The sequence below is a fragment of the Cydia fagiglandana genome, chromosome 12 (assembly GCF_963556715.1).
Source record: "Cydia fagiglandana chromosome 12, ilCydFagi1.1, whole genome shotgun sequence".
In the NCBI taxonomy this organism is placed as follows: Eukaryota; Metazoa; Arthropoda; class Insecta; order Lepidoptera; family Tortricidae; genus Cydia; species Cydia fagiglandana.
The window spans coordinates 1,541,816-1,563,646 of NC_085943.1; the positions used below are offsets into that span (position 1 = coordinate 1,541,816).

Below are 21,831 nucleotides of genomic sequence, written 5' to 3' on the forward strand. Positions count from 1 at the left end.
TATGTCGATTTAGCTACTAATTTTAGGTAAATGTTACTTAAAATAGATACCAAATTGCGACCATAATAGTTAAAATCACTTGTAAAGTACTAACAATACCATAAGGTTGTGCCGCCATTTTCTTTCATTATAACGAGATGCTAAATATGAAATAGCATAATTTAAGTTGTTATATCTTGAATGGTGCCATCGCACGGTACTTCATTGTGCTAATATTCAAAATAAAACAATATTTTTGATCAAGTCAATACACTCACACACACAAATATTCAATTACAACACTCAATTACAAGCAAATATATGCATTTTGATTTTATAAAATGTTGAAAACTTAAATATTTCAAAAGCCCATCGATAGTTTTGTATGTAAACCTAACATACTGCACGAAAAAATTTTCTGTGCACTAGATTTCATCGTTCTTCATCAGCGTAATCGGCCTAAATTATTTTACATGACTTAGTGGCCGCCATTATCATTGCACAACTTAAAGTTGTTTTCTTGTTAGACATTTTGTTTCTGAGTGAAAAGAATATATAAGCGTAATCTTTGTGTCTCTTTTTCTCTTTTTCGCGTCTCATCTAAATATTGCCTCGCAGAGTAATTATATGGATAAAAATATGTCGCCATCACGTCTAAAGGTGGTAAAGAATACCAAATTAGTACATTTTCACTACGCGGCACGTCGTGGCGACGTCGAATCCACGTCGGAAACATGACCTAGTGTTGACCTAATGGTTGTAATCACTAATTTACCGTCAATAAATACGTCGCCGGCACGTGCGTTTTTTCCCCATTTATGTCGACTCGACGTGCCCACGACGTCGATTCGACGTGCCTCATTTTGGTCTCCTAAATTGTGCGACCTAAAATAGGTGCCTTTTTCGGAATATCGACCAAAAATGTTTGCTGGGAAGAAGGTAAGCGATCTTGACATGTCTCTTAATTGAAAAACGCTTTTTAAATATTAAAAACTAGTATTTATGAAAGCAGAAGAATATAAATGATCGTATTAGATTCATAATTGTTACATATTTGCCGTAACTTATTTTTAAAATGTGTTTTTCATTTAAAAGACACATCAAGATTGTTTACCTTATTTCTAATGCTAAAAAAACGAACTATAGGTACTGACGATTATTTATATGACACATTTCTTACGCAAAGTACCTACCTTCAAAAATGAAAGAAAAAAACTCAGATATATACCTAAAGTGTCATTCTATAGAACTTGCTAACTATGTAAACAAACGTCACTAGTAAATTCATCATTTGGCCGGTTTAATATGGCGGTTTGTTTACATAGCAAGTTCCATTGAATGACACTATAGTAATTGGACCACAGTTGGGTGGGTAAGTAGTGGGGGGTACTTGTATATATTTAGGCAGAAACACACTCATTTTTACACGACTGCCCAAAAAACAGAGTGTTTACACTACATATACCTTTTTGACGGACTGTGAAAGGCCTAAGATTTTAACCTCGAAGTCCTCTAACATAAAGCCCCCTCCAGATTATGCGCGTGAAACGCGGGCGAAGCCGCGAACGCGAGTGTGGAGTCGATTTCGCTGTCTGCGAAAATCGACGCCACACTCGCGTTCGCGGCTTCGCGCCGCGATTCGCGCACGAGTGTGGAGGAGGCTTAAGGCCTATAATAGTCTCACAACAACTGTAGAACTAAACAATCTCTCTTGACTATCCTTATCCTTACGAAATGAATGACTAGAGTCTGGCTACTGAAATTTTACTTAAATGTTTGGCGGGAAATTCAAAAAATCTAGGGCTGGTCACACTTTGTGTAGTAGGAATTATAGTTTTGATACTAGAAAATATTTTTGATTTTCTATGCACACACAAGGCACCTAAGGATATAGGTTAAATATACGTTGACGTGCACTCAAAGTCGGCTCACATAATTTCTAGCACTATATAAAGTAGAGTCAACGATAAACACATATGTTAACACTCTCTCACCATATAACATTGTAACAAGGCGGAAAATGAAATGTAGTGTAAATAAGACATAGCTCGATAATACCGTATTATTAATCCATCACCAAAAAAAAATACATAAGTACTATGTCAAATATGCTAAATGCTAATAAGTATCAAAATATTTATAGAGCACCTCCTAATTTGTTTACATTTGTTAAGGAGTTGTAAACATTGCAGTTTTTCGTTACATAACGCTACACGCCGACTTCGCACGTTGTCGTAATTATTTACGAGCTTAAATAATAGTTTGCGGACCACACTCAGTATAGACTTTATTAATTTTATTTAAAATATATCCCTTATAAACCGAAAACAATTTGAATGAATGACATAAATTGACAACTGACTTGTAGCTTTTTTTTAAATCATAGACAATTGGTGATACAACAACGAAATATCTGTCAACAATTTTTGGCTAGCCAGACTCTATAGTCCAGATGACTACCTTTTAAGGCCTGTGCACACCCTATCTACAATTTCAACTTGCGTCATCATTTCGTTCATCGTGAACAATGTTTTATTTCAACACAAATAGCCTACTGTTGTTGCTTATCAACCTATGTGCCACCATTCATGCAAATGTATAAAAACTGTCTCAGATTTTTTCTGTTACCTTCTGCCAGACTAGGTCCAGCGTTACATAAAATCTTTCACTACCCAAAACACTCTTATATTCTGCAATTTTACCCAAATCTTTAACACTGTTGTTGATACGAGTACGTTTCACTTTCCTAGGTATATCACCATTACAAATATTCACTAGACTTCCACACACTATACACATTTACTCCTTTATCGCATGCATTCGAACACTGAGTCGATTTCGCTGTCTGCGAAAATCGACTCCACACTCGTGTTCGCGGCTTCGCCCGCGATTCACGCGCATAGTCTGGAGGGGGCTTATGATTTTCATGTTATCTTCCATTAAGGCTTCTACAGACCTGCCAAGCTAGCAAGCGATTTTAGATACTTGCTGCCGGGAGCATCGAATTCAATCGACCAAATTGCAGCAATGTATCGCAAATCGAATGCGATATCGGTGACCGTGACGTTTGGAAAGGCCATTACAGGCGGCCTAGCCAAGGTGACGATCGCTTGCGCTTCGCCATCGAATCGCTTTGTGTCTCTCTATCACTCTTCCATATTACTGTGACAGTGACAGTTGCATTTCGCTTCGTAGCGTTAGCGATCGGCATGTTGGCTACGCGGCCTGGCTAGTTTATACTCAGACAAGCCTAGCAACAGCCACGGCGAGTATCGACATGCCGTATTTAAGCTCCTTCGACGGCATAACGTGGTGTGCGGATGAGTTGCCGGCGAGTATGAGGGCCCGCAGCCGCTGCCGCTCGCGGTACCGTATGTCCTCGCCTGGTGGGTCCAGGCATTCGAACTCGCAACACCGCTCGCCTACGCGGAAGTTCTTGCAGAACTGGAAAGTAAAAAAGTTTATTTGTTACTCACACAACATACAATAAAATAAGTACAGGCAGGTACACTATTCAATTTAGACAAGCATTAGCATAACAAGGATACGACTTAACCCCTCATATGCGGCCTGTCAAATATAATCATACCTTTGTACCTTTATTTCTGTAAATATTATGTACTTAAACCTGTGTTGTGTGCAATAAAGTGATTACTACTACTACTACTACTAATCATTGAAAAAGTGACCTTGACATTTAAAGCAATAGATTTAAATTCACACGCACGGATCCGTGTCTAAGCATAAGAGGGCTTAAGCGGTATCCAGACGGGACTGATCAAATCGGTCGATTTGATCTAAAATGAAATTGGCGTCAATCTCCAATTCAATCACTAATTTCAGATTTATGGTGATATTAGAGGCCTCTGAAAAAATGTTCCAGAACGAAAATACTGGCGTCACAAATTGGTATTCTTGCGTCCGAACCTCATTTCATCGCTAATAGAGTCTGGCTACTGAAATTTTACTCAAATGTTTGGCGGGAAATTCAAAAAATCTTGGGCTGGTCACACTTTGTGTAGTAGGAATTATAGTTTTGATACTAGACAATATTTTTGATTTTCTATGCACAAGTAAGGTACTATGGAAATAAGTTAAATAAGCGTTTACGTGTACTCAAAGTCAGCTCACATAATTTCTACCACTATTTAAACTACAGTCAACCACAAACACATGTGTTTACGTTCCATATTTAGATATTATAGATATTTTTCAGAACGTTTAGTTTATCCGTTTCTGTATGCACTTGTCCTGTTTATGAGATCCAAGCATTAATGAAATCACGTACTTAATCAAAGTAATAGGCAAATGTTAGAACTAGTACTTAAAGTATCAAAATGTTTATAGAGCACCAACCTCCTAATTTGTTTACATTTGGTTAGGAGTTGTAAACATTGCAGTTTTTCGTTATACAACGCTACACGTCGACTTCGCACATTGTCGTAATTATTTACGAGTACGAGCTTAAATAATGGTTTGCGAACCTCACTCAGTATAGAAATTATTAATATTATTTAAAATAAACCCCTTATAAACCGCAAAAAATTTAAAGGAATGACATAAATTGACAACTGACTTTTAACTTTTTTTTAAATCATAGACAATCGGTGATACAACAACGAAATATCTGTCAACAATTTTTGGCTAGCCAGACTCTATCGGTCATTATCGGCGGTTGAATTCGGCGAGCCAAATTGGCGTTTGCGTCCGCACGTCCTGATTCGATCGGGCAATTTAATCAGATTGGCGAAAAATTGACTAGTCAGGATACAGGCGTATGAGTAGCCGCCATATAAAAAAAAATAAAGACAAAAATAGTTATTTACGATACAAGTGCAGAAAAGAGGAAATTCGAAACGAGTGGCGATAAATTAAAACACGACCGAAGGGAGTGTTTTAAATCGACACGAGTTGCGAATTACCTATTCGCACGTACGTGTATCGTACAACGTTTTACAGTACATATGTGACGTCCCACGGGTAAAGGTACCTTATGGCGGTTGGCGCTTACGCTATTATTAACGCCGCTCCAATATTATTGCGGCGCTATGCGACGTAACCGCCAGCCGCCATAAGGTACCTTTTGCCGTGGGACGTCACATATGGCCCTTTAAACTTTTGTCATCGCACAAAAAGTGCTGTTTTACGCACTAGTGCGGGAAAATAGGACAATATGTACTGTAAAAATATTTTTAAACAAGCTTTTATCGCTGTTTATACCTGCTGCTGCTTTTACCTTTCCTTCAACAGGCAATACTCGTGGAGACAATTTTAACAAACCCAAACATAAATTAGGTTACGTTGTTTTATCACAGAGTTCCCATGGCCACCTCCTGTCTTGTCTCCACCAGACAGATCAGCTTGATGATACCATAATATTGCATCACCGTCACCCAACTTACATATGACTGTATATGAAGTTGCAGCTCAATTGAATAACGGGAAGTGGGTCATTTAGCAAGATTTTACCCGAACAAACATACTTTTAGGTACTTACAAACAAACATTTGCAGGTTAAAAAAAAGCTTGTAAAATCGAAAATCATATCAGAGGGCCTACCGCGAACCACGTTCGAAGTGTTGCCTCCCTGTCACACTTACGTACGAATTTACAAGTGCGACAGAGAGGAAACACGTCGAACGTGGTTCGCGGTAGGCCATCTGCCCTTCTCTTACTAGAATAATATGAAAGAGGATTAGAGATGAAGATAACGATTTTCGATATTTCGATGTTGGCGGTAGGCCCTCAGAATATTGCATTAGGCCCGCTCCACACTCTTGCGCGAATCGCGGCGTGAAGCCGATGTCGCAAGCCTCCACCACACTCGTGCGCGAAGCCGCGAACGTGAGTGTGGCGTCGATTTTCGCAGACAGCGAAATCGACTCCACACTCGCGTTCGCGGCTTCGCCCGCGATTCACGCGCATAGTCTGGAGGGGGCTGCAGATCCGCCCACATTCGCGTTCGCGCACGAGTGTGGAGCGGGCTTTGCAACAACAGAATTTGAACGCAGCGTTATTTTTCTTTTTGTGGGTAACTTAAGTTCTCCCCTGTCCAGATGGACGAAAAAAAAAATTAAGTTCTCCCAACGTACCTTAACTGTCATTAATATTAATAATGTACCACAAGGAATCATTGACGTAAAACTGGATTTAAGGCTCCTCTTCACGTTGGGCCAACGCCAACGCCAACGAGGGACGCAGCCATGCGGTAGAATGAGATAGCAATATCACTTGCTCCCTCTAACGCATAAATGCGCCCCTTGTTGGCGTTGGCCCAACGTGAAGAGTAGCCTTTACCCTTAATTAACATTTACCCCCAAAAAAAGGAGATCAATAACCTACTATTTCATATGTACGTACAGCTTAGGTTCAGCACCTTTAAATTCTGAACTTGGAGCCATTATTCAAAAACTGGTTCAATTGTCCCCGGTCTACCCTATGTAAATTAGTGACCCAAAGATGCACATGTTTGTTTTATAATTTTAAAATACAAAGTGATTTAAGAAGATAGCCAAATAATGACCATTCCCCCCTCCCCCTTTATCTCTGAAACTACTGGGTTTAAAATTTTGAAAAAAACAAACACAAAATAGTACTTTACCTGTAGATGACAGGAAAACCTATTAGAAATGTGCAGTCAAGCGTGAGTCGGACTTATGTACCCTAGAAACGCGAGTCCGACTCGCACTTGGCCGGTTTTTTAGGGTTCCGTAACTCAAAAGGAAAAAACGGAACCCTATAGGATCACTCGTGCGTTTGTCTGTCTGTCTGTCTGTCTGTCCGTCTGTCACAGCCGAAATTTCAAATTAATTGGTCCAGTAGTTCTGGAGAAAATCGATTTTCTCCAGAACTACTGGACCAATTAATTTGAAATTTGGTACACATATGTAAATTTGTAACCCAAATACGGACATGAAACGTAAACAAATGAATTTTAAACATGGGGCCCACTTTTGGGGGGTAAATGAGAAAATTAAAAAATAAAGTTTTTCAAACTATATCATGAATTACATATCAAATCAAAGAGCTTATTGTAAGGATCTCAAATATATTTTTTTTATAATTTTTGAATAAACATTTTAGAAGTAATTCAAGAGAATAGGCAATAAATGACCATTCCCCCCCCTTTATCTCCGAAACTACTGGGTCTAAAATTTTGAAAAAACCTCAAATAGATCTATACCTATAGATGACAGGAAAACCTATTAGAAATGTACAGTCAAGCGTGAGTCGGACTTAATTACTTAGTTTTTGATCCGACCCCTACGGATTTTTTAAAGAGACTCACTCACGTTTCACATAACAAAATACATTTTTAAAAATTGTGTAATGTACGGAACCCTTGGAACGCGAGTCCGACTCGCACTTGGCCGGTTTTTTATTATTAAAACGCATACAAAAAATAAATATTCAGAAACATGATATCCATGATCCCGAGCACGCACATCCATCTCGCTCACGCTTACGGACAGTGAGAGTGAGAGAATAACACGAACAAACGAACATACTCTACTGGGCCATTAGATTTTTCTCTCGCCTCTCTCGGTAATTTAACCATTTTGAAATATAAAAAGTAAAATTTTAATCATAAAGCCCCCTCCAGACTACGCGCGTGAATCGCGGGCGAAGCCGCGAACGCGAGTGTGGAGTCGATTTCGCTGTCTGCGAAAATCGACGCCACACTCACGTTCGCGGCTTCGCGCCGCGATTCGCGCACGAGTGTGGAGGAGGCTTAATACTCATAACTTTCTTAGGAGCTAAGAGGTAAGGACGGATTTCCAGTTATTTCCCGCGCTACGTTGCCATTCCGCTTGAAAACGGCAACGTGGTCGTAACCTTTACGTTTGTCTACAAGTAGCCAATAATGTAAAATATAAATATAATAAAAACTTGACAATTTTGAGAGTAATGGGATTGTGCGAATAAGTTGGCATGTTTCGCCATCATGTAAATATGCTAAAACAGCCCCGTGGCTCCAATCATTGACACAGAATAAATAATAGTACTAGGTAGTAGGTACAGAAGACTCACTCCCTAACAAAACGCGTCTGATACGATCAGCACAGATATGGCCGCTAGGTGGCGACAGCGCCACGCGCGGCTTATGGCAAACCCCAAAATTGGGGCCGAACGGATGCACTTTTAGCTACCTGTAGCAAAGCGACGAAATCGCAGAGTGAGCCACGCCTGTCATTGATTGGGAGTGTAATAAGACTACGTTACTAGAGTTCAAATCCCGACCCGGCCAAGACTCTCCCCATATGTTTTGTTTTTTATTTATTTTATTTCATCTTTTTTTTTTTTTTTTTTTCCATTCTTTTGTTTTGTTTTTTTTATATGCCTTATTTTAAAAGTTTTTTTAAGTATGTTGTATTTGTGACGTCCCACGGGTAAAGGTACCTTATGGCGGTTGGCGCTTACGCTATTATTAACGCCGCTCTAATATTATTGCGGTGCTATGCGACGTAAGCGCCAGCCGCCATAAGGTACTTTTTGCTGTGGAACGTCACATTGAACATTTTTCTTTATCACTCTAATTACGCCTTAATTGGAGTAAAAGAGAAAGATGCCCGAAATTTGCGAACTGCGGTGTTCGCGGTAGGCCCTCACTCCCTCAGTACTACCCCGTCAGCACATTCCTGCGCCGGCGCAACCACCTCGTCTCTGTCATTCAAATCATGTTCGCAGTGAGATCGATAGAGATGGAGATACTCGTTCTTCGAATTCGATTAAGCTCGCCCTAATGTCGCAGATTATGAATGACAAACACTCGGTATTGTTATCACAGTACACCATTGTCTGGGCTCGCTAAGACGTGGTATTTATTTGCTACTCCAAATACATAGTTAGCTTAATATGTTTGTGGTATTTCCTTGGGATAGGAGAAGTTTGTGAATTCATCCAGCCCAGGACTTGTGCCCAGGACTGACCGTTCCATTTAGCAGGTAAATAGGTAAATATTTTTTTGGTATTAACAGGGATGTTTACAGTATCATAGAGAAATAAAAATAAGTACATAAGCATGATGAAGCAATATGATGATGATGATGATGATGATCGAGTCAGATGATATCACTAGGATTATCACAAAGATTTTCTATTATGAAACCAAATATTCTTTGAGACAGAAACAATCAAAGAAACATTGCATTACGGTACCTATATTTTCCTATACATTTTACAATCTAAAACCAACCTTATAACCATTACCTGTAGTCATAGTATCCCATGACATAGTTCGAGAAAGAACAGTTACAGCTGACAAATAGAATTGAACTTTAATTCAATGAGGATAGAGACGTTTTTTCTTTGTCAGATTTGTATAATATTTTTGCATCTGAATTGAATCAGGGAAAGATGTCATTTTTGCTCACTCCATACATACATGTTGTATGAGAGGTATGGTAAAATGTATAGCTAATAAGTTTAAAACTTGCTTAAAACTTAATTCTTAGTAAGCTAAAACCTTATTATAGATAATTTTTCACAAAGCTCAGTTAAAATTTCTCATAAATAGGTTTTAACTTTGTATGGACACTCTATGCTTAAGTACCTACTTACTTATATCTCTATGACACTATGTACTCTTATAAATACTTTTCGTTTAAAAATGCAGGTAAATTTCATTTGTTTTTGTAGAAAGTTAAAGTGGACGTGCTGAGTTCTCTGCAGGTTTTGCAGTATTTTTTTACAATGACAAGGCCTGGATGCGAGTGCTTTAAGCCAAGAGGTTTTCCAATATTTGGGATTCTTTTTATACCTATTATTACTTATTACTGGCGAATTTGGAGAATCACGGTCATTCATTTTCGCGAATTTGCATTATTGTTGACATTTTAAGTTTAAAAATGAATCGATTCTATTGTGTAACCAAAAATTAATTATTCGTTTTTATTGAGCTTACTGTGGGGCTAGGTCGATCTGTGTAAAATTTTCCAATAAATAGGTACTTAATTATTTATTTATTTAAATCCACCTCGCTATTAAGTTTGTTTATTTGTTTAATATTATACATTATATTTATTTCATAGTAGGTCAACATTTTCCAATGGAACATGTGTTTTTTTAATAAATAGTAAGCAAATGTTATATTAAGTTAATGTTAAATTTATATACTGTACTGAGGGCCGACCGCGAGTCAACTTCGACGTGTTGCCTCTCTGTCGCACTTGTAAATTCGTACGTAAGTGTGACAGGGAGGCAAGACGTCCAACGTGGCTCACGGTAGGCCTTCTGTATCTATGCAATATCGACAACAAGTAAAACGGAACGCAAAGTTGTCTGCGAGTTTATATTCTACCCTTTTCCGTAGATCGAGTTGTAATGCAAAAAAAGGTGTCAAAGTGTGTGAAATATCTTCAGGATAATAACGAATCTCTAAACTCAAGAAGTGTGCGAAAAGTGAAAGGATTATTTGGACTGAATGTGTTTTATAAATATTACAATCACAGGTAAAAGCTAACGGCCAAACGGACCATACTTTTCCTTTGGTACGTGTTTACATTGTTCTATAGTCTTGTTTTTTTTTTACTTTATAGTACTACGCCAATTAACACCATACATTTTTCATGCAAGAAACCAATGAGCGTTCCATAATACATATATTAGCTACAAAACCGGTCAAGTGCGAGTCGGACTCGCGTTTCAAGGGTTCCGTACATAAAGTCCGACTCACGCTTGACTGCACATTTCTAATAGGTTTTCGTCTCATCTATAGGTAAAGAACTATTTTTTGGTACTTTTTTCAAAATTTTAGTCCCAGTAGTTTCAAAGATAAAGGGGGCGGAATGGTCATTAGGGTTCCGTACCCAAAGGGTTTACGGGACCCTATTACTAAGACTCCGCTGTCCGTCCGTCCGTCTGTCACCAGGCTGTATCTCGTGATCTGTGATAGCTAGACAGCTGAAATTTCGGGCTCGTCGGGCGGGGTCAGTACTTGGATGGGTGACCGTTTTTATAGATAATGGTACGGAACCCTTCGTGTGCGAGTCCGACTCGCACTTGGCCGGTTTTTTTTATTTTTTGGCTATTTTCTTAAATAACTTCTAACTTATGTATTTTAAAAATATAAAAAAAAATACCTTTGAAATTCTAAAAATGAGCTCTTTCATTTGATATACATACATATAACACGGTATAGTTTGAAAAACTTTATTTTTTAACTTCTCATTTACCCCCCAAAAGTGGCCCCCAAATCTTTTGTTTACGTTACATGTCCATCTTTGGGTCACTAATTTACATATGTGTACATCAACTTAATTGGTCCAGTTGGCACTGTAGGCAATAGGCTGTGACAGACGGACAGACAGACGCACGAGTAGACTATAAGGGTTCCGTTTCTTTCCTTTTGAGGTACGGAACCCTAAATATAGACTTAGTATATCATTTTGCTTTCCATTTGTTCAATTCAGGTGCAAAAAATTCTTCAAATATTTGTATTTTATTTAATTTAAACTTCTGTGTGCGTTTACTTCCAGAAATATCAGATAACTACCTATCTCGTGCCCGCGACTTTGTATATATGTACATTAGGGTGGGTCATTTTTACTTTTTTTTTATTTCATAGGGGGCACAGTTAAAAAAAGGTGCCATTTGGTAATTCATTATTGCACATATTTTTATTTTATTTTTAGCTTTAATTTTACTGCCTCCGGATATTAGTGAAAGTTTTTGTCAAATGTATGGACATTATGAAAAAAAAAGTTTCTTTTTGAGTACTTTTTTATTTATTTATTGGCTCTGAACCTTTACCATGCTATTTCAAGCTAAAAATGGTATAACTTTTTAGCTAAAGTTTGAATAAAGAGACGATACAGAAATATACTCAGCAGACCATACAAAATACAACAATATTTATATGAAAACTTTGAAATCGATCCGGAGGCAGAAAATGAATTCCGATTACAGAATAATTTGAAATACTGTTTATTGGCATTATTACGCAACTTTTTGTAACTGTGCCCGAAGAATAACTAATACTTTTTTTTTCTCCATACACGAGTGACCCACCCTAATGTACATAGCATGATGTTATGACTTATGATAGTAGGTAGGTACCTACTTTGATTATTAAGAAACAATAATAAATAGTTATAGACGTTTTACTTTCTAAATACTAGCGTTAATAATTTATTTGTCATGTCTATGTTTAAAAAGGTTTGATTTGATTAATTTAATAGCAGTTTAAAATACATATTTAAAATACAGACGACCAGTCTGGCCTAGTGGGTAGTGACCCTGCCTGTGAAGCCGATGGTCCTGGGTTCGAATCCCAGTAAGGGCATTTATTTGTGTGATGACACAGATATTTGTTCCTGAGTCATGGCTGTTTTCTATGTATTTAAGTACATATTTATATATTATATATATCGTTGTCTGAGTACCCACAACACAAGCCTTCTTGAGCTTACTGTGGGACTTAGTCAATCTGTGTAAGAACGTCTTATAATATTTATTTATTTATTTTTATATTTTCAAAAAGTGAGAGTGAGGTATGTTCGTCTTTCATGGTTTTCACGTCCGTCTGCAGATTTTCAACAAGCTGTCAAACTGTCGTTTATTAAATTAAATACATATTATCGTGGTACAGCAGCCTTATTACGAGTTTGACCTTAAACTCTTATTAAATTTACAGTGTCAAACTCGTGGTAAGGCTACTGGTTATTACCAGATGACTATACAAATTACCACTTAATTTACATTAAAGGATGACTCACGTTAGACCGGGCCGTGCCCGGGCCGGAGCTTCCGGCGCATCGTTTTCTATGGAAAGCATCACGTGATCGCCTGTCATATCATAGAAATAAAGTAAGCACTGGAAGCTCCGGCCCGGACACGGCCCGGTCTAACGTAAATCATCTTTTAATGTTATTTTTACATTTTACTTATTTGCGTATGAAAACTGCAACTCTACGGCTATTAATAATTTAAAAAGTTAAATTGCATACCCAAAAAGAGGAGTGTTATAAGTTTCACCGTTATGTGTGTCTGTCTGTACGTAGCACTCTGTGTGTGTTTAATTTAATAAATTATATAATTATGTATTTTCCTTTCTAGGTGGCGCCACGTGCAGCAAAACATGGCTGCTAATATCATGGAAATATTGAAACAAATTCAACGTGATTTAACTGATCAAAAACAGTATATGAGGAATTTACATGTCATAAATCAGAACTTGAATGAAAAGTTTACACTCATGGAAGAAAAAATAAATAACCTAGATAAAAATAACGAGCAACAACAAATTCTAATGACTATAGAAAGGCTTGAACAAGAAGTTAAAAAGAATAATATGGTGTTGTTCGGAAATGATGAGACTCACACCAACTTGGAAGAAAAAACTGCTATGTCCTATATACCTGATGAGATGGAGAAGCCAGGCTCTTTCAAGAGTAAATTCGAAACAAACATTGAAAATACCGAGTTAACTGAATATAAAAATTCTGAAGTAGTACAAGTCGAAGAAATAAATCTAAATTATGATGATAAAGGGCAAAATACAGACTATTTTCGTAATGAACTAAAGGAAATGAAACAGTTGATAAAAGATTTTGTAGCAATAAAACAAACGCCTATTGAAGAAAGTTCGAACTGTCGACTCTGCAAACAGAATTTTGATAAAATATTCACTACTATTATAAACGCAGATCATATCAGTAAGCTCAATGATAAACTTGACCGAATAACTGACGTGTATTCGTCAGACATGGAGAATTTGAGGCAGTCAATTAAGAATTTTGAAGCAATGATTAAAATGTGTGTTGAAAAAGCAGAAAACACAGCCCAGCAACAAGATACTGCACAGACATTCTCAACATATTTCAGTATTGAACAGATCAATCAACTTAATGCTGAACTTAAACGAGTCACAGACATAAATCAATCCGAAACGGAAGAAGTTAAAGATTTAATAAAGAGTTTGATAGAAACAAGTAAAATCCCAATTAAAGAGTCTGTAAGTACTATCCGTGAACAAGGAGCTATCCAGATACCATCAACTTATTTTACAACAGAAAATTTCAACCAGTTTATTGCCAAATTGATGCGAGAGATGGAAGAAATTAACAAGTAAAGTGTGGAATGAGAATACTAAAGAAATAAATACAACCAAGGACACCAGTCAGCTATTTTCTATTTGTACTGAATTAAAGCAAACGACGGGTACAAATCAGTCTGATATGAGGGAAATTAAAGAACTAATAAAAGATGTAGCGACTAAATTGCGTGTTAATGTCGAAGAAACTGTAAGTGGCGTTAGCAAACAGAAGACTGTTCAGATATCTCCGACATACTTCAGTCCGGACCAGATCAGCAAGCTCAACAGTGAGTTGAAGCGTGTTGCAGAGATATATCAGGGGACCGACATGTTCACTGTTATAGAAGTTGTACCGGGGGCTGCTGATGAGCACCCTGTCATGAAACAATTAAGAAAGGGTGTAATATATAAAGAGCGTGATGACCCTAACCAGTTTTTTAATTTAAAGCTCGGATGCAGTGGTCTTAAAAGATCGGATGTCATAGATATGATTACAGAATATCCAGATTTAACTTTGGTTGAAGTTATTTGTGAATGGTGGAAGACTCGTAAAGAGTTAATGAAATGGAACGCCGTTATAGAAAAATACAATGTTAGTGCTCCACATGCGCGTGACAAGGATGGCAACTTAGTACCATTAGAATCGTTGTAATAATTTTATTTATCTAGGTACATATTTGTTTTTTTGCTAGTGTCTGATCGCGACATCGTCTGCATATATGATGACATCCGTGATGAAAGCTATCCTCTGTAACGACGTGGACTCCTTATGGAAGGCCTCAAGAGTTTAACTACTACTTGATTTAATTTCTCTCTGCTCTGGAGTGCCGGAATACATGGCGACTTGTTCCGATGGATCATGTCATACATCACAAATCGCTCACAAGCCGTTTCGATCAAAGGTTTCATGTCAGATTTTCTTTACATTCCTTCAGGTGTCCCGCAAGGGTCGCATCTCGGTCCACTGCTGTTTACACTTTATATAAATAATATTGGTGATGTAGTTAGCAGCAGTCATCACCTGTTATATGCTGATGATGCAAAAATTTTTAAGATTATTAACACAGTCAATGATTGTTGCGACCTTCAAGCCGATATTAATTCTCTGTCTGCATATTGTGAGAGTAATCAACTATTTCTTAATCCTGATAAGTGCAACATTGTCACATTTACACGTAATAAAAATCCAATAACATATAATTACATATTAAATAATCAACACATAAACAGGGTTGATAAGGTCCGTGACCTTGGGGTTATAATAGATGATAAACTTACATTTAATAATCACATAGATCTTGTTGTTCAAAGGGCTTACAAACAACTTGGTTTTATATTAAGGGTTTGTAAGCCTTTTCAACACGAAATGACATACAGGATATTATACTACAGTTTAGTCAGATCAATCCTAGATTTTGCGTGTATCATTTGGAACCCTTTCTTTAAGTGTCATATCAATAGGATAGAACGTGTGCAAAAGAAATTTCTTAAGTCCATCGACTTCCGTATGGGACGGGGTCGGAACTCATATAAAAACAGTCTTTCTCACTATGGATTGCTGACACTTGAAGATCGTCGAGCACAGTTTGATATAATGTTTCTTTACAAAATCATTAACAGCTTTATTGACTCCCCCTCACTTCTTGGTAGGTTATTATTTAAGACACCTCAACGCACTGCACGCCATAAGAAACTATTTGCTATCCCTTTCTCTCGTACAAAATATTGCTCAAATTCTTATTTCAACCGTTGTCTCAATTATTATAATATAAATGTATCCCACATTGATCTATTTTCGTATAAAACCTGTGAAAGTATTAAAAAACAAATTATTACTCACTTTAAATTGAAATTATAAACAATAACAAACTGTATATTTAAGTAGGTAACGATAATTAACGATAAAATAGGTATAATTGAAAATAACTTATGTATATTAGTTAGTATAATTTATGCACTCATTGATAACTTTGTTATTTAATGATAACTTTGTTTTCCGCTTACTGCTCCTACACTTAGATTAAAAATTGTTTTATTAAGATAGGGCACTCAAGGTCTATTAACACATATAATATTATTATATAAGTTTTTGTACAAGACTGTTTGATGCCTAAATAAAAAAAAAAAAAAATTAGCATGAATTGCATGTTTATTTATTGGCACTATCGATTGGTGCCATAAAAGTACAGGTGATTATATTTAAATATCTCTAAATGCAGTTTTGTTTCTTTTCAAAAATAAAGAAACGTTTTTTTTTTCGTGTAAAAGTTGCTCTCTTCATTGTTTACATTCAAGATTTTTACCTCCAGGTGACAACTTCTTTTATATTAATGTAAAATGTTAAAATGTAATAGATACTTGACGATTAATGAATAAATAATTTTTTAAGAAACTATTAATATTTTGTTTTATTGGACAAACGTGCCTTTGCTTAACCACTGACTGACAGGTTAATAATCAGTTTTTCTGTTCCGTGGCGGTATTTTCGTGTACCCATATATTAGGAGGGGCGCAAATTTTCAAGTATTCCTGACGGATGTGTCAAAATATCAGTTAAATATCAATTACTTATGTATAACCCGTGTAACAAATGGTTGACCCTACACTATTTATCGGGCCTTATGTATTGTAGTATTTGTAATTCCCCGCGTCTCCCTGCTTCATGTACACTGGCGTTCAAAAGTGCATAGACATATGTTTCAACCGTAATACTAAGGCATTACGGTCGACATCTATCCATGCACTTTTGAACGCCAGTGTACCTACCCTAACAGACCAATTCGAACGTACACTGACGCCTACATCTAAATGATATCATTTAGTTATCTTTCGTCTCGCTCGCGCCAATACATGTACGGCAGGTACGAGCGAAAAGCACGACAACTAAATATATGACATCATTGAGATATATGTGACGTCCCACGGGTAAAGGTACCTTATGGCGGTTGGCGCTTACGCTATTATTAACGCCGCTCTAATATTATTGCGGTGCTATGCGACGTAAGCGCCAGCCGCCATAAGGTACTTTTTGCTGTGGAACGTCACATATATTATTCTGATGTCAGTGTACTGTCGAATTGACCTGTAAGTCTAAAGTAAAGTAAAAAAAACCATTTACACAAGTAGGATTTTACAATCTCTTTTGAATAATGAAAATTAAATTACAATATTAAAAAAATAAAATGAATAATAAGCCTCTACACCTACACACTATTTTCTTTTACCACCTTATTCATAAACGCGCTACAAACCTCAATTAGCTAATAATCGTTTGTCCTTATCTGCCATTTTGACTTAATAATTTGTAAGAAAGGGATAAAACATAATTTAACTAAATCAGGCCCGTAAAGTGTTATGAATATAGTCGCACCAATAAAAGTCTGCAGCGGATTTGATAGCCCACGCAGTGGAAGTGTTACTTATACGTCATAATTTCATAGAAGTTTGACGTTTAAAATGACACTTGCACTGCGTGGGCTATCAAAATCGCTGCAGATTTTTTACGGTCTAACTCTAAGGGGGTTAGACTTTACTTATCTTAATACGGACTATACGGAGTTACATAAGGTAGTTCTTTGATTTTACTGATAGAAGGCCATGCATCTTTTTTATTTATTTTATCTGTTTGCATTGCCTTACCCGAAAAATAGTGTAGCTAATCATTATGGTTTAAACTCTAAAATTCACACGCACTTTCTAAACCATACAGAGGGCCTACCGCGAACACCGAAGTTCGCAAATTGTGGTAATTTTTCTTTGTCACTCTAATTGGAGTAAAAGAGAGAGATGCCCGCAATTAGCGAACTGCGGTGTTCGCGGTAGACCCTCAGTACTACCCCGTCAGCACATACCTGCGCCGGCGCACATGTCTCGTCTCTGTCGTTCAAATCATGCTCGCAGTGAGAGCGATAGAGATGGATATACTCGTTCTTAGAAATCGATAAAGCTTGCTCTAATGTCGCAGATAACAAACACTCGGTATTGTTACCACAGTAGAGCATTGCCTTGGGCCACGAAGACGTGGTGTTTATTTGCTAAACCAAATAGTTTATTAATACATATTTGTGGATCTTTTTTCGGATTAAAGCAGTTTAGTGAATTGTGCCCACGGCTGACTACCTACCATTTAGCAGGTATATATTATTTTTGGTACTAACAAGGGTGTTAAGTTAACCGTATATATGTACCTACTTTTAGAAATATTTTTCGTGTAATAAAGAATATTTGTATTTTTTTTAAAACGGCTTGGATCCGTCCTTTAAACCAAGAGCTTTTCCAGTAATTGGATTTTTTTTTATATTATTACTCTAAATTTTGGTGAATCATGGTATTTTTTTTATATTTTAAGTTTATTTTCGCATTATTCGTGTTTTTAATGAAAATTACATAAATAATTGTAATTATATGTATTTATTATTTGCGATTATTCTAACAATTTCATCAACTTATTTCAATGTGACGGACAAATTGAAACAATAACATAACAGAAAAAATATACAGAAAAACCCTAAGCTATGAAGCTACATTAAAATATTGTTAGCAAATTTTAATTGATTCTATAGTGTTACTAAAAACTAACGAGAGAATTTAAATTCATCTTATCTTTAATTTTTTTTATTTACCTGTTCAATATAAACGTTATATCTACATCTTATTTCGAAGAGGGTGTACAATTTTCAATACAATTAATAAAATATAATGAGTAATTTATTAACACATTATTTGACCAACAATTCCTTTTATAATATCTATCTTCGAACGAGTTTTTTAACGATTCCTGATTAAATTTTTATTATTAATAAGTACATATACCTATGCATGCAATATCAACATCACGTAAAACGGAACGCAACTTTGTCTGCGAGTTTATATTCTACCCTTTTCTTTTTAAATCAAGTTGTAATGCAAAACGTTCTAAAAAGTGTCTCCGTTTTAAAAAAAACCGGGCAAGTGCGAGTCGGACTCGCGCACGAAGGGCTCCGTACCATAAAGCAAAAAAAAACGGAAAAAAATGCAAAAAGAAAACGGTCACCCATCCAAGTACTGACCACGCCCGACGTTGCTTAACTTTGGTCAAAAATCACGTTTGCTGTATGGGAGCCCCACTTAAATCTTTATTTTATTCTGTTTTTAGTATTTGTTGTTATAGCGGCAACAGAAATACATCATCTGTGAAAATTTCAACTGTCTAGCTATCACGGTTCGTGAGATACAGCCTGGTGACAGACAGACGGACAGACGGACGGACGGACGGACGGATGGCCAGCGAAGTCTTAGTAATAGGGTCCCGTTTTACCCTTTGGGTACGGAACCCTAAAAAGATCTTCAAGATGATAACGAATCTCTAATCACAAGAAGTGTGCGAAAAGTGAAAGGATTATTTGGACTGAATGTGTTTTAAAAAATTTACAATCACAGGTAAAAGCTAACGGCCAAACGGACTATAAGTACTTTTCTTTTGGTACATGTTCACATTGTTCTTTAGTCTTGTTTTATTTAGGGTTCCGTACCCGAAGGGTAAAAACGGGACCCTATGACTAAGACTCCTCTGTCCGTATGTCTGTCTATTACCAGGCTGTATCTCATGAACTGTGATAGCTAGACAGTTGAAATTTTCACAGATGATGTATGCTGATGATGATGATGATGCTGTTGCTGCTAATGTAGTAACAAATACTAAAAACAGAATAAAATAAATATTTAAGTGGGGCTCCCGTACAACTAACGTGATTTTTTGCCGTTTTTTGCGTAATGGTAAGGAACCCTTCGTGTGCAAGTCCGACTCGAACTTGGCCGGTTTTAAATAGGTACCTACTAAGTTGCTGTCATTTATTTTTTACATCGCTGAAGACCATTCTGTAGATAATTGATTTTCTATCCGGACCGGATTTATGCAGAGTTTTATTAAATTAATATTATATTAATGTGGATACTGATCATACGTGGATACTAATGAAATGAATCTTCGGAAATTAATAATGACCGGTATTATAATTATGTAATTATCTATTACAAACCCATTTCGTAGCATAATTATATGAATTATATCACATGATTAGGTCATTATTTAATAACTTACATAATACTTACCATATTCTAAAATAATACGTAGCCACTTAAAAAAAAACTAACAAAGAAGAACATCAGGGCAGGACAGGAAAATGTCAACTGCCTAGCTATCACGGTTCATGAGATACAGCTTGGTGACAGAGAGATAGACGGACAGACAGACAGACGGACAGCGGAGTCTTAGTAATAGGGTCCTGTTTTTACCCTTTGGGTACGGAACTCCAGAAAGCAGGAAAAAAAAGCTGTGAGTCAGAAAAGCCCCAAGGTTTCCGTACCGTTGCGTTGTCCATTTCCGCCTATTTTCATATAAAATAACATAAGTATTGTTATAGACGATACATTTAGTGTAAAACTATATTTCAAGTTTTCAACACACTTGCGTGCTATTTTACCCAATCGCAGCGGGAGCTAAAGTCCATTTTACTCCCACAAGAGTTGTAGTGTAGCTTTTTTTAATTATGTTACTAGAGTCGGACCAAGAAAAGTCTGCAGCAGATTTGATAGCCCACGCAGTGCAAATGTTATTTATACGTCATAATTTCATAGAAGATTGACGTTTAAAATAACAATTGCACTGCGTGGGATATCAAATCCGCTGCAGACTTTTCTTGGTCTGACTCTAACTCATACGAACCAATAGTAGGTTCTAACTGTTCAGCCCGCTCCAGACACTCGTGCGCGAATCGCGGCGCGAAGCCGCGAACGCGAGTGTGGAGTCAAGATCGCAGATCAGCGTAATCGACTCCACACCACACTCACGTTCGCGGCTTCGCGCCGCGATTCGCGCACGAGTGTGGAGCGGGCTTTCTAAGTAAAATACTTGTTAAAAGTCAAGATATACAATGGGTATTACATTCTAAATACTAGCGTTTATAATTTATTTGTCATGTCTATGTTCAAAAAGGTTTCATTTGATTAATTTAATAGCAGTTTAAAATATTATTACACAATTTTCAAACACATAGTAGCTGAATGCCGGATGGGTCTGTGGCCTTTATGCCAGGACCAGTCAAAAATGACAATATGGCGGACGAGTGTCTGAAATGTCACAAGAATTATTTCGCTTAAATTTAGTTTTTTCTTTGCAAGTGTGATGAAGTACATTGTGTGTAACTCCGAGGGTAAAAATATTGCAAACTCGAGTCTTTAATTCACCTGCGGCTGTCGTGAATCTATAGATCCCGTTTGCAAAATGTTCTTACTCTCCTCGTTGCACAATGTAGGTACCTACATACTTACATACCTATATTACCAATTTGTTTTCACTTTTGGCAACTTGTTTACCTACGTTACACGTCCATCTTTGGGTCATCGGCTTACATAATATCATATGTACTTGTATTTGTACAATTTGGTCGGTTACTGAATGCATTCAAATAAAAAAAGAAAAGTAAAACTGTTCAAAGTTTGTATGGAAAACGAACCCTCGGTGCGCGAGTCAGACTCGGACTTGCCCGGTTTTAAAAATAGATCCCGCAACTAGTCATCACGTCATCATATATATTATCGCTGGCCCAATATTACAGGGTGCTGTGTAACATTTTCAAGATAGTTGAAATTCGACTTAATGTCATTATGACAATGTTCAAATTTGAGTTCGATAAAAGTGAAACATAGAACCAAAAAGAATAGATAGTATAGAGGGGTCCTGTCATTGTCAATTTTGTAGTCACGGTACATTTCCTGCCATCTATCGACACACGATTAAAACTTAAAGTAAAATTGAAAATGTATAAAATAATCAAAAT

At 36.8% G+C, this 21,831-nt stretch overlaps 1 protein-coding gene across 1 annotated transcript in view; it reads right to left on the reverse strand.

The window, feature by feature from the left end:
• Positions 1 to 3,200: 3,200 nt before the first annotated feature.
• Positions 3,201 to 21,831, reverse strand: part of LOC134669426 (integral membrane protein DGCR2/IDD-like) — an 86,269-nt gene continuing 67,638 nt past the window's right edge. Inside the window, exon 3 of the mRNA XM_063527004.1 lies at positions 3,201 to 3,423. Within this exon, the coding sequence (XP_063383074.1) occupies positions 3,220 to 3,423 (204 nt within the window). The 3' untranslated portion in view covers positions 3,201 to 3,219. The remainder of the gene's footprint in view (positions 3,424 to 21,831) is intronic.